The sequence below is a fragment of the Neovison vison genome, chromosome 7, assembly GCF_020171115.1.
Source record: "Neovison vison isolate M4711 chromosome 7, ASM_NN_V1, whole genome shotgun sequence".
Lineage (NCBI taxonomy): Eukaryota > Metazoa > Chordata > Mammalia > Carnivora > Mustelidae > Neogale > Neogale vison.
Genome location: NC_058097.1, coordinates 201,446,516 through 201,467,641, shown reverse-complemented (window position 1 = coordinate 201,467,641; position 21,126 = coordinate 201,446,516). Strand labels below are relative to the sequence as shown.

At 57.3% G+C, this 21,126-nt stretch overlaps 1 protein-coding gene across 3 annotated transcripts in view; it reads left to right on the top strand.

The window, feature by feature from the left end:
• The window catches only part of SPTBN2 (spectrin beta, non-erythrocytic 2), a 38,265-nt gene that overhangs the window by 7,978 nt on the left and 9,161 nt on the right, over positions 1-21,126 (top strand). For 2 of the 3 annotated variants that reach the window (XM_044259774.1, XM_044259776.1), the window contains exons 1-19: positions 1,946-2,123; positions 4,040-4,191; positions 4,638-4,811; positions 5,671-5,762; positions 5,922-6,002; positions 6,329-6,444; positions 8,263-8,375; positions 8,511-8,698; positions 9,926-10,043; positions 10,418-10,576; positions 10,925-11,227; positions 12,170-12,323; positions 12,508-13,378; positions 15,727-15,864; positions 16,224-16,980; positions 17,550-17,752; positions 18,129-18,219; positions 18,463-18,609; positions 20,776-21,039. In XM_044259774.1, the coding sequence (XP_044115709.1) occupies positions 1,946-2,123; positions 4,040-4,191; positions 4,638-4,811; positions 5,671-5,762; positions 5,922-6,002; positions 6,329-6,444; positions 8,263-8,375; positions 8,511-8,698; positions 9,926-10,043; positions 10,418-10,576; positions 10,925-11,227; positions 12,170-12,323; positions 12,508-13,378; positions 15,727-15,864; positions 16,224-16,980; positions 17,550-17,752; positions 18,129-18,219; positions 18,463-18,609; positions 20,776-21,039 (4,299 nt within the window). Of the gene's footprint in view, positions 1-1,945; positions 2,124-4,039; positions 4,192-4,637; positions 4,812-5,670; positions 5,763-5,921; positions 6,003-6,328; positions 6,445-8,262; positions 8,376-8,510; positions 8,699-9,925; positions 10,044-10,417; positions 10,577-10,924; positions 11,228-12,169; positions 12,324-12,507; positions 13,379-15,726; positions 15,865-16,223; positions 16,981-17,549; positions 17,753-18,128; positions 18,220-18,462; positions 18,610-20,775; positions 21,040-21,126 lie in introns of those variants that run through there. The other variant, XM_044259775.1, reaches the window with a different exon arrangement.

Here is a 21,126-nt window from a genome sequence, read left to right as displayed (position 1 = left end):
GGGCCTTCCTTGGTTTTCCCTGTCACCTGTCACACCTGTTATCTCTCCCAGTCCATGACCCTCCCGCTTCCTTCCCCACCTGTTCCATCCACCTGCCTCCTGTTCCTCCCATTATTTCGTCTACCTGTTCCCTGAAGCAGGTTCCCTCCACCCGCCGCTGGTTTCTGCAGCCGCCCATTCTCCCCGGTTTGTTCTCAACCCGCCTCTTCCTCTGCCCTCCCCTACGGCCTGGGCTCTTCCCTCAGCTCCGCTGAGCACAAACAAACCCGTCTGACGGGCCTCCCTGCGTTCCGGGAGGAGTTGTCATGGCAACAAGAGTGCAGCTGCCACCTGACACCGTCAGCGGCTGGCTGGCGTGGGGCTGAGTCACCCACACACCCTAAGGCCACCCACCCCGTCTGGCTTCCCTCCTCCGGCCCACCCTCATCTCCTCCACCGACCTGCTGGCCTCCCAGCCCCATGCCCTGGGAGGAAGCCACAACCACGCCCCGCCATCGCAGGCAGTGTCCCCAGCATGAGTGGGTGGTGGCCTCCTGGGAGAAGGGAGACACTGAGGGGGTGGTTCCCAAACCGGGCAGCACTTTTTATAGGCTCACCCAGGGACAGTTTTACAAATACACATCCCGAAGCCCCCTCCTAGACGCACTGAATTAGGATCGTTGGACCCATATATGGTCCAGAAATGAGGATTTTTAAAAAAGCTCTCCAGATAATTCCTCTCCTGCAGCACAGTGTCCCAGGACCCTTGCATGGTGGCCTTAGGTCTGGGAAGCCCTCATCGTGTATTTTCTCCCCGATGTCTCTGCCCTTCTGGTTGAGTCTCAGGCTGGCTTGTGAAATACTCATTTCAGTGTTTCTGTAGACAAGAGAAGACAGAACAGTGGGTTGTGGACAATGTCACCTCTTTGAGGAGAAGTTTCCCTAGTACCCCGGTTTTGGGGTCATGATGTCTATGCACATGCCACCCAGGACTGTCCCCATGTTTGTAGCCCAAGTGACACATGCCACCTTGAGCTGTCACCAAACCGGGCTCTCCTGTGTGGGCTTCACCCAGCACGGCCCCTTGCACCAGCAGGTGTCAGAGAAATAATGAATGAAGACAGGAGAGACCAAGAGTAGCCTGTAAGGGACATGAGCTGAAGCCCGGGGAGAGATCGGAAGGGAATCTGGCAGATGTCCCAGCAGCAGGATGCATTGGGGGCCAGGGATGGCCTGGTTGTGGAGGGCTTGGTGAGCCTCCCGCCAGCCAGGGAAGGGTCGGGAACCGGAGGCGGTGACAAACAAGTGGGGAAGACGGGAACACCAATTTCACAGATAAGAGAACTTAAGCAACCGCCCAGCGGAGTGCCCCGCACCTACGGAGCTGGTTTCACCTCTCCAGGGATTTCTCTTTCTCTGCCCTACGAGCTGAGGACCAGAGCTCAGGTCCTGAAGGGGGGACCTCCTACAGTCACCCCAAGAGGGGACCATCCTTGTCCCACCTGCAGACCTTCCAGAGGCAGGAGTTTGCTTCGGGGACCCGCGCTGAGCAGCTGGGGCCCGGGGCGGGGGCGGGGGGCCGGTCCGCAAGGCGCCGGCGGTTCCCGGTTCGCCGCGCAGGGCCGGGCCCGCCGCCGCCGCGAGCCGCGCCCCGCCTCCCGCCCCTCCCCCGGCACCGTCCGACCTGTTTGTCTGGAGCCGCCGCGGTCTCCCCTCGCCGCAGCCAGGTGCGCTCTGCCCACGGGCCCCGGAGCTCGGGCGCTCAGACGGCCGGCGCTCGGCTTCCCGCCGCTCCGCGACACGTCCCCTGCCTTCGGACCGACTCCCCGCCGGGAGCCCGGGCGCTCGGGACCCCGCGCTGCGGTGGGGCAGGGGGGAGGCGCGGAGCGGAGCCGTGGCGCTTGGCGCGCGGCGCGGGCAGGGCATGGACGGCGGGCCCCGGGCCGCGTGAGAGGCAGCGGGCGGCATGAATGGGAACGGGGTGAGCGGGGCGCACGGGCCCGGCCTCAACGGCGCGGGCGACTTCTACTATGAGGCCGTGGAGGGGGCTCAGAGCCCGGGGGGCCTCCTGCTGTCGCCGGCCGCCTTCATCAACCCGGCGCAGTACGCCAGCGTGCTGGAAGGCCGCTTCAAGCAGCTTCAAGGTGAGCGGCCGCGCCCAGGGGCCCCGGGACGGAGCCGGCGAGACCGTGTGCGCTGGGACTGACTACGACGGACCCAACCCATGGGCGCCCGCAGAGTCGGGAAAGGCTTGGGCCCCCCTGGAAGAAGGGACGTGAGCGTGGTGGCAGCGCCCGCGTCAGCACCGAGCCGTCCGCTGTCCCCGCTAAGGGTTTGGAGGAGAAGCACCTGTTGGGATGGCTGTTAGGAGAGACAGCGGTCCCCCCGGGGGCCGAGCCACCCAGGGCTTGTCCCTGTGGCTTTTGTTTTTTGAGTGGGTGTCTGGAGCTGTGTGTGTGTGTAAACCAGGGAGTGTGTCAAAGGGAGCTGGTGCGGACGGGCAGGCCTGTGTTCATTCTGGCACCGATATTTCAGTGTATTTCCAGGACCACTGAGTCTGGGGGGGTGCCTGCGGATGTTGTGGACACCTTGTAAAGTGATGCTTTATCTCTGGGCCTTGGCTTTGCCCAGTTTTCTCCTAGCTGCTACGGATTTGGTCTTCCTCTCTTTTTCTACCTGTAGGCCAGGATGGCCTCACCCCAGTGTGCCTGGCATCAGGGCCATCTTCACGCCTCCAGCCATGGCCGGTGCTCTGGGCAGTGCTGGGCTCAGGCAGGGCCTGGAGACCCTGAAAGGAGGCCCACAGAGCAGGGGCCTGGCTGTATAGTTGTTAGGACCCGGAGGAGGCTGGCTTAGGTACGGGGCTTGGAGGTAAGAGAGACAAGAATAGATGTGGGTGTGTCGTTATGTTTTATGGGTGAGGTGCACAGGAATGTGAAATTCAGGGATGGGTCTTTTCGGTTTCTGAGATGCTGGGGCTGAGAAGGGAAGCAAAAGTGACTCTTCAGGCCCCAGCCCCTTGGATTGGGTCCTCGCACTGGGCTCCTGTGGGAGAAACGGGCAGAAATCCGAGTGGCCAGACCCTCTTCCCTCACTGTCATTTATAACGTCTAAAATGTTAAATTTTCCTGTGGAACCTAGAAAGCATGCTTCATCAGCAGCCTGTCCTGCGGGCCAGGCAGCAAGGCCTTTCCTCACCTTCTTTGAGATCGGCACCCAACTCTGCCTGTTTTAACCCCCTGTGTGTCCTGGGCTCAGCGATTTCCTTATTCCCAACCTTCAAGATTGTTTTCCGTCTTAGAGTTGGGATGTTGCTGTCCCAGGACTAGATCCCACTGTAGCCCTGAATGAACTGAATGAACCTACCCCAGAAGTAGAGGAGCCCCATCTTTTCTTTAAATTATCCCAGAAGAACAAGCTGACTCAGGAGGCTAGAGCCTCTGTAATGTCTTGTCCTTCTAATGACCACTTGGAAGAGCTGCTGGTGTCATTTAAGTCCACGCCCTGTCCGCCAGCAAAGAGAATGGCCACGCCTCCTGCTGCTTCCAAGAGCTCTGGGTCTCTCCTTCGGGTTAGATCATGCCCCGATAACTGTAACTCATCAAGGAGCAAGCATCATGTGTGCGGGGCAGCTGACGTACATTGTCTCGTTTCGTCAGCAGTCACAGGTTGAAGTGGAAAGTCAAGCAGTATGCCCATTTAACAGATGAGGACAGCAAGACTGATGATGATAACAGTGTCTCTCCACTGTTACAGGACAGCCCTGATCCCAGATCCCAGCCCTTCCCTGCATGTCTCACTGCTTCTAATTTCTTTCCTCCTTTCTTCTCAAAGCCTGTTTGCTCATTTCTCTTTTTTACCCTATGAGCTCATCCCAATTTCTTTATTCCCTGCTTTTTAAGTCAGGGATTTTGTCTCAGGCGTTTTCCTGCCCCTCCTCCTTCCTAGACCTCACTTCCGGGTCCTCAAGCACCCCCAGCCCCCCAACCCCGACAGCTGGTGTTTAGAAGCAGGTGCACTGTACTTGAAGGACAGAAATGACCTCCTGTTGCCACCACAGATGAGCGAGAAGCTGTGCAGAAGAAAACCTTCACCAAGTGGGTGAACTCGCACCTGGCCCGGGTGACATGCCGGGTAGGAGACCTGTACAGTGACCTCCGGGATGGACGTAACCTCCTGAGGCTCCTCGAGGTGCTCTCGGGAGAGACACTGGTGAGCTGTGGTCACAGAGGGAGGAGGAAGCCCAAGAAACAGTGGTCAGGGGGACAAGCTGGGTGTCGCCCTTTGAAGAGTGACGGTGCAGAGCGGGAAGCAGTTGGCTGCCCTCTGCTCAGAGGATGGTTTTGTTTTGAGAGGCTTTGCCACCTGGATTAAATAAGAGCATTGCTTCACGGAGACAGGAACAGTGGCCCCATTGAAAACTTTTCTTTTCCCACCCACTCTGGGTGCAATTAATTCCCTTGGGAATCTTAATCTGCCCAAGCCACTTCTGGAAACTGCACTTTGGCTCCTGAACTTGGGCCCAGGCTTGGGGGCTGTACCCGCATTCCCAACGGGGGTCACAGGGAAGATGCGTAGAGCAGGGTCCTGAGAAGGCTGAGAGGGAAAGAGGAGGAGCCCCACGGTCCCATGTTGTTGTGTCCCCTAACCCTTAACAGCCAAAGCCCACCAAAGGCCGCATGCGGATCCACTGCCTGGAGAACGTGGACAAGGCCCTCCAGTTCCTGAAGGAGCAGAAAGTGCACTTGGAAAACATGGGCTCCCACGACATTGTGGACGGAAACCACCGTCTGACCCTTGGGCTGGTCTGGACCATCATCCTTCGGTTCCAGGTAGCCCGGCACAGCGTCTCGCAGAGCGGACGTCACGCATCGGTGCCGTACCGCGGTCGGGCACCGCCCGTCCACAGTGGGACCGACGAAAACACGCAGGGCCTAGAGCTTCATAGAGTGTTTGAGGTTGCTGTGCTATCCAAGCACCAGACCCAGACAGCCTCCCCCTCCCACCGGGTAGAGACCAGTGTGGGTGTTGTCAGACTTCTGTGGCAGGTCCCCCGTGGCCTGGTCTGTTTACTGGCCACATGTGGTAGGACCACATGTTGGTCCACAAGGGACGGGAGATTGTACAAACTGGACCAACCTTCACCCCTGAGAGTTTGAGAACTCATTGGTCCACTCGTCCGCTTCCAACTCTGCTTGCCTCTCTAGAACAGTCACCCTGTTGCTTCTTATGCTCTGAGCATAGGCAGGCCAATGTCCCCATACCATCGCAGTTCTCCTGGTTGTCCCCTCACTCCCCGGCGCTCCTCCCAGCCTGGAGCAGGGCTCAGCGGCGCCGCCTTGGAAACCCAGCTCTCACTCGCCCGCCCGCCACTCCCCACTCCGAGGAGCCAGCATCCTTCACTTTGAGGCCCTTCCACTCTTCTGACTTGCGACCCCATCCTGCTGCCTCAAATCCTTTTTTTTTTTTTTACCCCCCCCCCCACCATCCCCACCCCAGCCTACTCTCAAATCCCTTTGAACTGATGTTTTGTGGTCATTATCCCAGGAGGAAAAGTCCTCCGGCTCCATCCCGGCACCCTTGTTCCAGGAGTCTATAAAGAGCAGTTTTCTGCTGTGTATCTCTGAGTATCTCCGATAACTCCAGGAGCCCCTGTTGGGGGACTGAGGCGCTCCCTTCTTTCCTTCTTAGATCCAAGACATCAGTGTGGAAACAGAAGACAACAAGGAGAAGAAGTCGGCCAAGGACGCCCTGCTGCTGTGGTGCCAGATGAAGACGGCGGGGTGAGGCTGCCCAGGGACCGTGGCCTTGGAGGGTTGGCCGCACCGAGGCTGTGCGGTAAAGGAGGGATGGGCTCCCAGAACCACGAGCTGGGGATCCATCCTTGAGTCACAGACCGGGGCTAGGCCCTACTCACTGTTCTTCCCGGTCTCCATTAATAGGTATCCCAATGTCAACGTGCACAACTTCACGACCAGCTGGAGGGACGGGCTGGCCTTCAACGCCATTGTGCACAAGCACCGGTGAGGGGCTGGGGTCGGCGAGCCTGCCGGGCGGCCGGATGGGCTCATGGCCCTCGGGCACGCACATGCCCACACGGACGATGAGATGGGCTACCCGGCAGTTATGAAGGGTGAACGTTCAGTTGAGAGCTGGGATGTGGGGGCACCACGCTGCACAGAGGGCAGTGGTGGGAGCCAGGGCGGGTGGGAGCAGTGGGTGTGGGCTTGGGATGCCGGGTTCGGGACAAAATGAAGTTGGTGGCGGCGATAAAGACAGGGGTGGCTTCACTTTTCCTCTTTAGGGGCTCACACGCTCTTGATACCTTCTCTATCCCCTCCCCTTGTAGGCCGGATCTGCTGGATTTTGAGTCTCTGAAGAAATGCAATGCACATTATAACCTGCAAAATGCTTTCAATCTGGCTGAGAAGGAGCTGGGGCTCACGAAGTTGCTGGATCCCGAAGGTGGGGCAGAGTGACGGAAAGAAAGTGCTGTGGGATAGAGGCAGAGGCAGATGAGTGGGGGCCAGGGGCTGAGGGCAGGGGGCTGGGGTCAGGTGACTGCTAATGGGTATGGACTTTCCTCTGGGGGTGATAAGAATGTTCTGGAACAGATCATGGTAAGGACTGCACCACTTTGTGAAGGTACTAAAAGCCGCTGAATTGTCCCCTATAAAAGGGTGAATTGTATGATGTGAAAATTTCATCCCTCCTCCAAAAAAAGATGTAGGGAGACGGGCAGTCCTATGGCAGAAAGAGCCCTCGAATGTGGTTCTATGCCAGCCCCGCCACGGAGCAGCTCTGTGACTTAGAGCCAGCCGCTTAACCTCTCTGTGGCTCATTTTCCTCATCTCCAAAATGAGAAGATTGGTCTCTGAGGTCTCTAAGGTTCCGTCTTCCTCTAAAATTGTAGGGTTCTAACTTAAGCTGCGTGACACTGAAATCTCCCCCAGCTCTGGCCTTACGGTCAGCGGGCCCTGCTGACTGGCCCCTCTGGTTCTGATCTGGTTGTTGCGGAGACAGGCAGCGATCTTGTTGCTGAGACAGGACAGGCTCTTATTTCGGACCTGGCCCTGCACTCGACAGGCTTTACTCAACTCAGTCCTCACTACACGCTCTGGAAATCAGGGCCGTTTCTGTCCTCAGTTTATGGAAGAGAAGATGGGGACCTATCCACGGGGTTAAGTGACTTTCCTGAGGTCATACAGTGGGTGGGGCAGAGATCCAAACTCCAGACCTGCTTCCTCAGCCAGTTCTCAGGGAGAGCCGTCTCGGTGCTGCCAGAAAAGCAGAAAAGGGAGGCAGAGGAGGGCCAAGAGGCTTCCGTGCTGGAAACGCTCCTCCCTAAGCTCACTGTGCAGACTTGCGTCTCGGTATTTTTCTCCGTGTTTTCTGTCCCACCATAGCCCCATCTCAGTCCAGAGCGACACTCATCAGCCATCTAGTGACAGAAGTCGCGCACACAGATTCCTGGGAAAGCATTTGAGAGGCACAGTTATGATAAAGAACATTTAAGTAAAACAAAGTCTCCTATAACTTTATGACATGACTTTGATGGGTCCTTCTTGCCTGTGGACTTTCAGAGGGGACTGCAAGAGCTTCCAGCCGTATAGTGTTACCTGTAGGTAGGGTGGAATCTGCCAGTTGTGGGCGTAGAACCCAGGCATTTCAAGTCCCAGTCTTGTTCTTTGTGGTAGAAGCTGGTTTGCCCAAAGGACACTCACCTCCTTAGACTCACAGCTGAGCTTTGGGACTGAGGTCAGAAATAGCCATGACTGAGCCCCGAGATGGCCCTGAGAACAGCTGGGGCTCGCTGGGCCCATCCCTCTGAACATCCCGGCTTCGGGAAGCTTGGTTTTTATCTTCCGTGTTGCTGCCCCCCAAATCCACTGATTTCTTAGACAGTTTTCCAGCCCCTAAGTACAAGATCCATCCCCAAACTGGAATGCTGTTTCTTTTCTTGCCTTTCCTGCCCTCAACAGCTAATTTTGGTCTCCCTTAGAAACACTGGGTAAAAGTCTCCTTGGGCTTCTGCATTTTGTCCTCTGCTTGTTTCTAGAGGAGGTGTGGGGTGGGGAGAAACTTCGCTTCCTCATGTCCTTTTAGTCCAAATGATTTATTTGTCTTTTTGCCCTGAGAGGAGCAGGAAGGATGTCAGTTTCGGAGGGCTGGGGGGGGGGCCCTGGGACTGGGGTAAGCACTCCAAGTTGCAGGTGTACTTCTGGGAGGCAGGTTTCTAATCTCTAAACATCAGGGCCTGACCGGAGTGTTCCTTCTTCTCAGATGTGAATGTGGACCAACCAGACGAGAAATCGATCATCACTTATGTGGCTACTTACTATCACTACTTCTCCAAGATGAAGGCTCTGGCTGTGGAAGGCAAAAGGATTGGCAAGGTACCCCTCTGCCATGAGGTGGGTGGGACAGAGCTCAGGCCTAGGGGTCTTCCTTCCTGAAAGCAGAGACAGTGGGAAGCTGCTGTGCTGGGCCAGGGACCCCGTTGGCAAGACCCCCTTGTTGCTGTCTCGCAGGTGCTGGACCATGCCATGGAGGCCGAGCGCCTTGTGGAGAAGTATGAGTCCTTGGCCTCAGAGCTGCTGCAGTGGATCGAGCAAACAATTGTGACCCTCAATGACAGGCAGCTGGCCAACTCCCTGAGTGGGGTCCAGAACCAGCTGCAGTCCTTCAATTCTTACCGCACCGTGGAGAAGCCACCCAAGTAGGTGTCCCTGGGCCGCCCCCGGTCTGCAACATGCCAGCCCTGAGCCTAAATTAGGATGGCCTTTTGGGAGGGAGATTTGGCAGGACATAAATGCAGAGAAGGCTCATTTCCCCCAGTTCAAAGTGCCAGAAGCAATTCCAAGATAAATTTTTAAAATGATGATCCATTAAAAAAAAAAAAAAACCAGCTGGGGAAATGCTTACTATGGTAGGTAGAGTCAACACAATCCACTCCGATATTACTGGCTGGAGTGTCCCAGAACCCAATGCCAGCTTAGGGCCAGGCGGACTGGATCTGACGGGCAGATCATCACCAGCAACACGGGAGTGTGGCTGCTTCTGCGCACACTGCAAAGGCTCTGTTGGTCTGCTTTAGAAATGGACTTTCTAAATGGGATCGCCAGGAGGCAGCTCTGTATGGCACATGCTACAGCCTCCGCTTGCCCAGTATTGAGCTCTTCCGCAGTTAATACGTTTAGCCCCCAAACTAATACTAATCCAGAAAACGTCTGTTCCTACACATTCCAAGAATGGTTTGAGGTGCGCCCCGTGACCCAGAAAGCCCTCTGCTTTCTGGAAGTTAGAACTTCCGGGATGTTCACTCACCTGACCTTTGTAAAAGAAAAATAAGTCAGGGGAGCGCCACTAGAGATCGTGTTGAAGGAATGCACTTACTGGCATGAAAAGATGTTCATGAAACGGAAACGAGGAAGCAGTTTACAGAACCGCTTATTTGTAGGCAGCAGGGAGCACGTGGCTAAGGGGTCAGGTTCGAAGTACCTGAGTTCAAAGCCTGCCTCTGCCGTCAAGCAGTCATGAGGACTGGGCAGCTTCTCCGGCCTCTCTGTGCCTCCGTTTTCCCAACTGGAAAATGAAAGCGATGAGAGAATGCAGGTGACAGTGAGAGCCAGACACGAGCAGGGCCTGGCGCGTGGTGGATGAGTCCTCGGTGATCGTCAGCCATGGTTCTGGAATAATCCGTCTGTGTAACCAAAAAAAAAGAAGAAAAAGGAAGAAGAAGTACACACATGCCGAAGTGTAACTGGCCATTTCTGTCCGGTTTTCATTTGTTTTCAAATTATGTTCTTGTTGCTTGCCCATATTTTCTGGCTTTTGCACTGAGCTCACGAGAAGACAAGCACCACAGGTCCTTTCGGTTTGAAATGTAGAGTCCTTGTGCCCGTGTGGCCTTTGACTCTGACCCTAGCCTGGCCTCCTGCCTCAGGTTCACCGAGAAGGGGAACTTGGAAGTTCTGCTCTTCACCATCCAGAGCAAGCTGCGGGCCAACAATCAGAAGGTCTACACGCCCCGCGAGGGCCGGCTCATCTCTGACATCAACAAGGTGCCCGGCCCCCCTCCTTGCTCCACAGATGTCCCATCCTTGGCACCAGCACCCCCACTGCCCTGATCGGAAGGCTTGTCCTGGCCTCCTGCATAAGATTAATATACGTGATAAGGTTCACCTCTAGTCCCACCCCCACAGACAAATCCAGTGGTCCTCACTGTTCCCTGTCCCCTTCCGGTTTTCATCCGTAAGCAGAAGTGCTTTCGCGTGGCTGCGTGGCCCTCGTGCTGTCCGTTTCTCCTGCTTCCATGCACTAGTGTCTCACTGACCACATCCGACCACACCCGCTAGACCGAGCTCCTCTGGGACTCGTCATGTGCCCCCCAGTCCCGATGACCCCTCCTCACCAGCCCTGCCCCCCTACCTCGCAGGCGTGGGAGCGGCTGGAGAAAGCAGAGCACGAGCGCGAGCTGGCCCTGCGCACCGAGCTGATCCGCCAGGAGAAGCTGGAGCAGCTGGCCGCCCGCTTCGACCGCAAAGCGGCCATGCGGGAGACCTGGCTTAGCGAGAACCAGCGCCTCGTGTCCCAGGTAGAGCGAGGGGGCGGGGGCTCTTGGTCTGTGCAGGCTGGGCAGGAGGTACAGAGGGAGAGGGAGGGGGAGAGGGAGGTGGGTTAGGAGGGCTGCCATGTGGGGAAGCTAAAGAAACAAGGAGGCCATCCCACAGAAGACAAGCCAGAGTCCCCGGAACCGGGGGCACCAGGGGCCGGAGGCTTGAACTGGGGAAAGGGAGCCAGGCAGGGACAGGATAGAGAGGAGACGGGCCACCTGGTGGACTTGGGGTCTGGCGGCGGGCGGGCCCTGGAGGGCAGACGCGGCCGGTGGGCCGAGCTGGGGGCCTGCGCTCCCCCACTTCCCCTGGCCCGCTGTCTGCCCCAGGACAACTTCGGCCTGGAGCTGGCGGCCGTCGAGGCGGCTGTGCGCAAGCACGAGGCCATCGAGACGGACATCGTGGCCTACAGCGGCCGGGTGCAGGCCGTGGACGCCGTGGCCGCCGAGCTGGCGGCCGAGCGCTACCACGACATCAGGCGCATCGCGGCGCGGCAGCACAACGTGGCGCGGCTCTGGGACTTCCTGCGGCAGATGGTGGCCGCCCGGCGGGAGCGGCTCCTGCTCACCCTGGAGCTGCAGAAGGTGTTTCAGGACCTGCTCTACCTCATGGACTGGATGGAGGAGATGAAGGTAACCGACGGCCCAGGGGGCGCGGGGGAGCATCTTGGGGGAGTAGGTCCCCACGCCAGGCCTTGTACGCAGAGCAAATGGGCCCTGCCATTGTGGGGCTCACCTTCTAGTGGAAGGAGGCTGCCGAGGGAAACCCTGGGCCTGTCATGAAACAGAATAGCAGGCAGACCCAGAGCCTCCGGGGACACAGGGCCGCGGGGTGAGGTCCAGGAAGGCCTCAGACCCACAGGGAGCCGGCGTGGGGAGGTGTGAGCAGGGAGTGTCATAGGCAGAAGGAACAGCCCTGGGCCTGCACAGGCGTGCGGCGTTCTTGTAGGAAGGAGGGCCAGGGGCACTGGAAGAACGGGAGGGGCCCTGGATGAGGTAAGGGTGGGAACAGCCAGCCCCCCACCCCCACCTCCCCGGGCCTGCCAGGCCTACTCAGGCTTTGGGTTTTGTTCAGAGTAGCATGGATCACTGAGCGTGATCAGAAGCTTCTGGAAAGGAGAGACATGATTCTGCCTTCATGTTTTTAAAGGTCACTGTGACCACAATGTGCAGGAGGGCCGTGGATAGCCCAAGGGGCAGTTAGATGCTGTGCGGTGATCTAGGCAAGAGACGGAGAGGACGGTGGGTCTGGAGAGACCCTGGACTTGCTGGGGTGCTGGGGGCCGAGCAGTGACCCGCAGGAGGGTGGTGAGAATTCTGGGGCTGAGAAGATGGATGAGTCAGAACAGAGATTTTGGGAGCAAGATTTAGTAAGAAAGTCGGTCGTTCCATAGGAGGGCAGTTGAGTACAAGGAGACCGGGGTGCTGGCCCAGAGCTGGGGTGCCACTGCCTGTGTGAGTGGGAGCCCACGGACAGGGGCGGCTGCGCTCCTCGGGGTGTGACCCCCGCAGCCGCCCAGGGAGGTTGGGTGGGAGGCCCTCGGGTGGGCACGGGCATGCCGCCTGTCCCCGCAGGGCCGGCTGCAGTCTCACGACCTGGGCAAACACCTGGCCGGGGTGGAGGACCTGCTGCAGCTACATGAGCTGGTGGAGGCCGACATCGCCGTGCAGGCCGAGAGGGTGCGCGCCGTCAGCGCCTCGGCCCTGCGCTTCTGCGACCCAAGCAAAGGTGAACCAGGAGGACAGCCGCATGGGGAAAAGCTGGGACGGGAAGGGTGGGGGCAGATGGGAGGGGATGGGGCTGGGGAGGGGGGCCCACGGGGATGGGGCGGTGGAGAGTCATAACCAGGGACTGGTGGGGGCAGCGGGCTGGCTGGGCTACAGCTCTCAACCCTCCACCCCAACCTTTTCAGAGTACAAACCCTGCGACCCCCAGCTGGTGTCAGAGCGCGTGGCCTCCCTGGAGCAGAGCTACGAGGCGCTGTGCGAGTTGGCCGCCACCCGGAGGGCGCGGCTGGAGGAGTCCCGGCGCCTCTGGCGGTTCCTCTGGGAGGCGGGTGAGGCCGAGGCCTGGGTGCGGGAGCAGCAGCACCTCCTGGCCTCCGCAGACACCGGCCGGGACCTGACCGGCGCCCTCCGCCTGCTCAACAAACACACGGCCCTGCGGGGCGAGATGAGCGGCCGGCTGGGGCCCTTGAAGCTGACGCTGGAACAGGGCCGGCAGCTGGTCGCCGAGGGCCACCCCGGCGCCAGCCAGGCCGCAGCCCGCACCGCCGAGCTGCGGGCCCAGTGGGAGCGGCTGGAGGCCCTGGCCGAGGAGCGCGCCCAGCGGCTCGCCCAGGCCGCCAGCCTCTACCAGTTCCAGGCCGACGCGAACGACATGGAGGCCTGGCTGGTGGACGCGCTGCGCCTGGTGTCCAGCCCCGAGCTGGGGCACGACGAGTTCTCCACGCAGGCCCTGGCCCGACAGCACCGGGCCCTGGAGGAGGAGATCCGCAGCCACCGGCCAGCCCTGGATGCCCTGAGGGACCAGGCCGCCGCCCTGCCCCCTGCCCTGAGCCGCACACCGGAGGTGCAGGGCAGGGTGCCCAGCCTGGAGCGGCACTACGAGGAGCTGCAGGCCCGGGCAGGCGAGCGTGCGCGGGCCCTGGAGGCGGGCCTGGCGCTCTACACCATGCTCAGTGAGGCCGGGGCCTGCGGCCTGTGGGTGGAGGAGAAGGAGCAGTGGCTCAATGGGCTGGCCCTGCCCGAGCGCCTGGAGGACCTGGAGGTGGTGCAGCAGAGGTAGGCCCCCCGCAGACCTCCCCCGGCCCCACCACTGCAGGCCTGGCGAGTGGGGCCGCCCGCGTGTGGACCACCGGCCCTACCATAAACCGCCTGCTCTTGCTACGACCCTTTGAGTCTTTTTTTTTTCTTTTTAAGATTTTATTTATTTATTTGAGACAGGGAGCAAGAGAGTGCAAGCAGGGAGAGGGAGAAGCAGGCTCCCCACTAAGCAGGGAGTCCCATGCAGGGCTCCATCCCAGGACCCTGGGGTCATGATCTGAGCTGAAGACAGAGGCTCAACCACTGAACCACCCAGGCGCCTCCGACCCTTTGTGTCTTAACAGTGGTCTGGGTTTTGTTTTTTTGAAAAATGTCAGACATACTCAAAGGGAGAAAACCTTCCACAATCTCCTACATCACCATCACCAGATTCAGCGATAGTCAGCGTCTTGCTATATTTGATTATTTTTCGTTTTAAAAATTAGCAGATCTCCAGGGGCGCTTGGGTGGCTCAGCTGGTTAGGCGGCTGCCTTCAGCTCAGGTCATGATCCTAGAGTCCTGGGATCGAGTCCCACATCGGACTCCCAGTTCCACGGCGAGTCTGCTTCTCCCTCTGACCTTCTCCTTGCTCATGCTCTCTCTCGCTGTCTCTCTCTCTCTCAAATAAATAAAAATAAAATATTTTTAAAAAAGATTAGCAGATCTCCAGAATATCATTTCACTTCTGTGTTCCCCACGATGTGTCCTTCAAGAATTAGGAAGAATGTATAATATATAATAAATTATTTTTTAATTGTGGGGACTTAAAATAGTGGAGGCTTTGATGTTATAGACTTTTAGATAGGTACACTGAGTCACCTCATCAAGTAGCTGTATTTACAGGATAATACATCTTAAAATCGGTGAGAAAGGAAATTTTTTTTAAAGGTTTTGTTTTATTGTTTATTTAACAGGCAGAGATCACAAGTAGGCAGAGAGGCAGGCACAGAGAGAGAGGAGGAAGCAGGCTCCCTGCTAAGCAGAGAGCCCAGTGTGGGGCTTGATCCCAAGACCCTGGGATCATGAACTGAGCCGAAGGCAGAGGCTTTAACCTACTGAGCCACCCAGATGCCCCAGAAATTTTTCTCATAGAACCACCCTACTGTTAATTATCACATAGAACAGAATTAGCAATTCCTTGATATCATCTATTACTCATCCTAGAGTCAAATTTCCTGATGGTTTTAAAAATGTATTTAGGATTTTTTTTTTTTTTTGAGTTTCCAAGATATGCTATGACAGGGATCAGCATACTATAATTCTGGGGCCAAATCCAGCCTGTTGCCTTTTTTTTTTTTTTTAAATAAAGCTTTATTGGAACAGAGCCAGGCTCATTCATTTCCATATCATCCCTGGCTGCTTTTGCACTACAACAGCAGAGCTAAATACTTGTGACAGGGACCTTATGGCCCACACAGCCTGGAATATGTGCTCTCTGGCCCTTCATAGAAACCACTTGCAGACTGTGAGGGAATCACAGAAGTTGGGCTTCACACCCTTATCACTCAAACAAATTTTTTTTTTTTAAAGATTTTATTTTATTTATTTGAGAGAGAGAGACAGTGAGAGAGAGCACGAGCGAGGAGAAGGTCAGAGAGCGAAGCAGACTCCCCATGGAGCTGGGAGCCTGATGTGGGACTCGATCCCGGGACTCCAGGATCACGCCCTGAGCCGAAGGCAGTCGTCCAACCAACTGCGCCACCCAGGCGTCCCAAATATTTTTTTTTTTAAAGATTTTATTTATTTATTTGAGAGAGAGAGACAGTGAGAGAGAGCATGAGCGAGGAGAAGGTCAGAGAGCGAAGCAGACTCCCCATGGAGCTGGGAGCCTGATGTGGGACTCGATCCCGGGACTCCAGGATCACGCCCTGAGCCGAAGGCAGTCGTCCAACCAACTGAGCCACCCAGGCGTCCCTCAAACAAATATTTTTGGTTATCAATTCATTCATTAACACCTGGTAGTAGGATGGGACCCAGCTAGGCAGCTAAGGGGTCAGTCCCAGGAGGAATAGGGAGGATCTAATAAAGAACGAGGCACTGGGCCAGGCCTTACGTAGGTTCGTGCACCTGTTCCCGATATTTAACTACCATCATCTACTTGAGTTGCTCTAGAGATGACTGCTCTTCTACTTGTCTGGGGGGACTTGGGGCTCCCCACCTGACCCACAGATACTGCAAACCTCATAGGTTAAGATGTGCAGATGTCCTATAAATCAGCCACACGTTGACAGAGAGCCGTTTTCCTGGGCATCTAGGGGAGGGGGGCTGGTGCACCACCACTTCCACGACCCATGGCCACCTCTTGTACCGTCTTCCTCTTGCTCAGGTTCGAGACCCTGGAGCCCGAGATGAATGCCCTTGCAGCCCGGATTACTGCTGTGAACGACATTGCGGAGCAGCTGCTGAAGGCCAAGCCGCCGGGCAAGGACAGCATTGTCACTACCCAGAAGCAGCTCAACCACAGGTGGGCTTGGGGAGGGGAGCCAAGAAAGGGGACAGCAGATGGGGATGGCAGCCGCAGAGGAGTCCTGGAGGGCATGGTACGGAGACTGAAAACGAGGCAGGAAGGCCCTCTGGTATACATTGCAGGGCAGAGGTGGGAAATGAGGGAAGGAGTGGAGGGGGGTGAAGGTAGTCCAAACGGGCTTGTGGCTGGACAGGGAGCAATCAGGGGTTCGGGGGAGGAGGAGCCAGGAGCGGCCTCTTTAACACAGCAGAGCAGGTGGTGCCTCCCTCTGAGGCAGGGAAGAAGCTTCCAGATAGACCCGGACAGCGCAGGGCAGCTGAGTGACTCTAGTCACCAGACCCTCCCTCGACCCTCAGGTGGCAGCAGTTCCGGACCCTGGCCGACGGCAAGAAGGCAGCTCTGACGTCAGCCCTGAGCATCCAGAACTACCACCTGGAGTGCACGGAGACCCAGGCCTGGATGAGAGAAAAGACCAAGGTCATCGAGTCCACCCAGGGCCTGGGCAATGACCTGGCCGGGGTGCTGGCCCTGCAGCGGAAGCTGGCCGGCACCGAGCGGGACCTGGAGGCCATCGCCGCACGGGTGGGCGAACTGGCCCGAGAGGCCAATGCCCTGGCCACCGGCCACCCCACCCAAGCCCCTGCCATCCACGCCCGTCTTGGAGAGGTCCAAGCCGGCTGGGAAGACCTGAGGGCCACCATGCGGCGCCGAGAAGAGTCACTGGGCGAGGCGCGGCGGCTGCAGGACTTCCTGCGCAGCTTGGATGACTTCCAGGCATGGCTCGGTCGCACACAGACCTCCGTGGCCTCGGAAGAAGGGCCAGCCACCCTGCCGGAGGCAGAGGCCCTCCTGGCCCAACACGCCGGCCTGCGGGGAGAGGTGGAGCGGGCCCGCGGCGAGTACAGCCGGCTCCGGGCCCTAGGAGAGGAGGTGACCAGGGACCAGGCTGACCCACAGTGCCTCTTCCTGCGGCAGCGGCTGGAAGCCCTGGGCACCGGCTGGGAGGAGCTGGGCCGCATGTGGGAGAGCCGGCAAGGCCGCCTGGCCCAGGCCCATGGCTTCCAAGGCTTTCTGCGGGATGCGCGCCAGGCTGAGGGCGTGCTCAGCAGCCAGGTGAGAGCCCGGGGACACAGAGACACCCCCCCCCAAAGAAGGGACTAGGGACAGGGAAGTGTGGACGAGAGAGGTGGATGGGGAGGAAATGGCAGCAGGTGGAAAAACTGAGAAACCAGGACAGACAGGGAGACCGTGCAAGGAAAAAAAAAAGATGTAGGTGCCCAACTGGCTTAGTCAGTAGGGCATGTGACTCTTGATCTCAGCATCATGGGTTCAAAGCCCACTCTGGGTGTAGAGCTTACTTTAAAAAAAAAAAAAAAAGATGTAAATATAATTTGCCAAAATTGACTTAAGAAGAAATAGAAAACCTGACTTGTGTAGCTGCTGAATCAAATCAGTGGCTAGAAATAATTTGAAACAGGATTTGGGCTGCTAAGTTCCTCTGGCCCAGCTCCCCTGTTACTTTACAAGCCCGTGGGGTAACGGGGCGCCCCCCCACATGGTCTTCAAGCCAAACCACCCACCCTCCCCTCCCCAGCTGGCCGCCACGTCCTCATGGTAGGTCCCTTCCAAAAGGTCGATGAGTACTTTTGAGAAGTGAGCTGCATCCCTGTCCTCCCACACAGGACTACGTTTTGTCCCACACGGAGATGCCGGGGACGCTCCAAGCTGCGGATGCCGCCATAAAAAAACTGGAGGATTTCATGAGCACCATGGATGCCAACGGAGAACGGATCCGCGGGCTGCTGGAGTCTGGGCGCCAGCTTGTGTCTGGGGGCAATATCCACGCCGAGAAGATCCAGGAGAAAGCCGACTCCATCGAGAGGAGGTATGGTGAGGACAGTAGGTAAATGGGAGCCCCGATGGGGAAGCAAGCGAGAGCAGCCCGGCCTGTTCCGCTGATGGAGAAGCTGCAGAACGCAGCACAGACAGACGGATGGTGGTGGGGGCTGACAAAAAGCAGAGGAGGAAGAAGTTAGTGGCCAGAGAGGGATGAGGCCATGAGCTGGGAAGGTCTGCCTACCCCCCACCAGGGGAGGCGACGTCCGCTGGTCTAGCTGGACGCCGGACATCAGTAATCCCGGGTTAGTGCTCCTGGAAGGCATCGAGCCGGTAGCAGGAGGACTGCAGACTTCTAGGTTAATTAGAGGGTCATAACCCTTTGACAGCAAGTTCGAGGGCTTCACAAGGGCCTGTCATTACAGACACAAGAAAAATCAAGAAGCAGTGCAGCAGCTTCTGGGCCGTCTTCGGGACAACCGAGAGCAGCAGCATTTCCTGCAAGACTGTCAGGAGGTAAGGCTCCCTATTCCCCCATGTCCCCTCCCGCATCTCCTAGCCATCCGTCTGCTGATGTGCCCTGGCTTGCTGAGTCTAGAGCAAGACCATGGCAGTGGCTGCTGAGTAAGAGCGTGGACCCCTCTTGGCCTGGCGTCTCCCCGCGGCCAGCTCTTCTTCTAGCTCGCCTCACCCCCTTGTGCCTCTGCGCATCTGAAATGTACTCTGCCCTTCTCCACCCCCACTCTGTGCTTGGTCCAGCTGAAGCTCTGGATTGATGAGAAGATGCTGACCGCCCAGGACGTGTCCTATGACGAGGCCCGCAACCTGCACACCAAGTGGCAGAAGCACCAGGCGTTCATGGCCGAGCTGGCCGCCAACAAAGACTGGTTGGACAAAGTGGATAAGGTGAGTGGGGTGACAGCAGCAGCAAGAAGAGAGCCCCGGGGCCGCCTCAGGACGGGATCCTGGCTTCGGGCTGGGGTGCTTTCAGGGTCAGTGGTTATGGGGTCTCTGGTGCCAGTCCTCCAAGATGGAAACTTAAGTTCTGGGGTACAAAAGTCTTAGGTCTCTGAGACAGTGACTCCAGAACTTTGGAAAAGTGCAAATCAGTAGGGAGCCAAACTGCAGCTTTGCATCAACGTGGTAACTATCCCTGGGTCGGGACCACGGTGACAGTGACCCTCTTCAGCAGAGGTCAGCAAACTTCTGCCAAGGGCCAGGTGGTAAATATTTTCGGCTTTGCAGGCCACACGGTTTCTGCTGTGACTACTCAACTCTCCGTAAAAGCAGCCATTGAGAATAGATAAGGATTGAGCGTAGCTGTGTTCCAATAAAACTTTATTTATAAAAACAGGTGGGGGCCGCATTTGGCCCGCAGAGCACAGTTCACCAACCCCTGCTTATGAGTCTTATTGTTCCTGGTGCTTAGTCTCCAAACCCACCACTTCCTCTAGAGCTGAGCATAGGTAAAACTTTATTTCAACTCAGCAAGTATGCCTGGGCAAGCGACCTTGTGTGTGCTCAGCACCCTGCAAGGTATGTGAAAAGACACTCTCCTTCCCTCAAGGGCAGGGCTGGGGAAAGGAGGAGACCAGTGTATGTCTGGTGTTTCCGTTTGTTCAGCAAATATTTACTTGGCGCTACTAGATGCGAAGCATTGTACAGGGCACCGAGAGGGGGAATGAAGGAGATTCTGCTGCCGGCTGCACCATTGAGAAATGACGCTACCGTCGGGATTTGAGACAGATCCGCAAACACCAAAGTTACATCCCAAGCAGAATATGACAGATGCAGTTCAGAGAGGGCCCGATAAAGCCTGATTCCTCTGCGTGTGCCCGTAAAGCTCTGTGCCCATAAAACTGTTTACAAGGAGAGAGGAGGTAGAGGAATCCTAGGGGCCTGGAGCCTCTAGGGCAGTCCCTGAAGTTTGAGTAGAATTTGGACAAGCAGAGATATTTGAGGAATGATGTTTTTAGGCAGAGAAAACAGCAAAAACAGGAAACCTGAGGTGTGGAAGTAGGGTGCCTGTACGGGAACAAGGGAGTATATCAGTCTGGCAGGAACACAGAATGGGGAAAGGGGCCCCATGGAAGAAAAGGTGGGAAGGAAAAGTGACCTCCAGCCAGGTCACTAAAGGCCTTGACCATACATAAGGACTGTGCGTTGATGTGTGGACTGTGCCGAAGGCTCACGGGGTTGCACGAGCAGTGCTAAACACTAGCTCTTCATCCTGGCAGCCAGGCTTGAGACAGTCTCAAGGCAGCACCTTGGTTTGTGTTCTAGAAGCGGACCCCGAAACGAGACTTCCAGTGCAGACCACTTATATGGGAGATGAGCACAGAAAACACCAGTAGGGGAGTGGGGAGCGGGATAGAAAAGGAAAGACGTTCAATAACGGGTCCTCTGCCACGTCAGTCACCCCAGGGGGCAGCTGGCACTCAGTCCTAACGAGGCACCTTGGGAGACAGCGTAGAACACGCATCAGTGTTATCCCAACCAAGGCACAAGGATGCTGAGTGTTTGCCCGCCAGCTCCCCGTCTGTCACTGGTTGAGGGCTGCTTCCCAGGGCATGAACTCTCGGACACGTCCGGTCTGCCTTGCACACAGGTCAAGAGACCATGCTTCCCCCACCTCCCCAGCAACCAAAGTCCTCCAGCAGAAAGGCTGGGAGAGGGGAGAGCGGGTGGGACTCGCGTGTACATAGCTCAGGTGAGGGGTGACTCGCTGAGACACGGGAGAGGACGGCGAGTACACAAGACCACATGTGCACAGCCCCGGAAGCCATAAGCACGAGGGAGCCCAACAAAGGAAAGGTCTCTGTGGCTTCTTCGTTGATATGAGGTTTGAGCCGGCCCTTGAACAAGCAGGGTGTAATCAGCGGTGGGAGGCGTGGTTTAGGAGCCGTTTGAAACCTTTGAGACGAGCGTGTTGCAGAGAATACCCAAGAACTTGCACTTGTGGCCTACGCCTCAGGTTCCTACTGCCCTTTAGCTCCCTGGGCCGCTACTGACCCATAAAGTTCAGTGACATCGAATTCTGACACTGACCCCGTCTGTGTCCCACCCCCCCAGGAAGGGCGGGAGCTGACCCTCGAGAAGCCAGAGCTGAAAGCTTTGGTGTCCGAGAAGCTGGACGACCTGCACAAGCGCTGGGACAGGCTGGAGAGCACCACCCAGGCCAAGGCCCGCAGCCTCTTCGATGCCAACCGAGCCGAGCTGTTTGCCCAGAGCTGCTCCGCCCTGGAGAGCTGGTTGGAGAGTCTGCAGGCCCAGCTGCACTCTGACGACTACGGCAAGGACCTCACCAGCGTCAACATTCTGCTCAAAAAGCAACAGGTGCTCTGCAGGCCCCTGGTTGCGATGGGGACTGCGAACCGCGGCAGAAAGGAGGAGGGGGTCTGTGGCTCCTGAGACTTGGCAGGT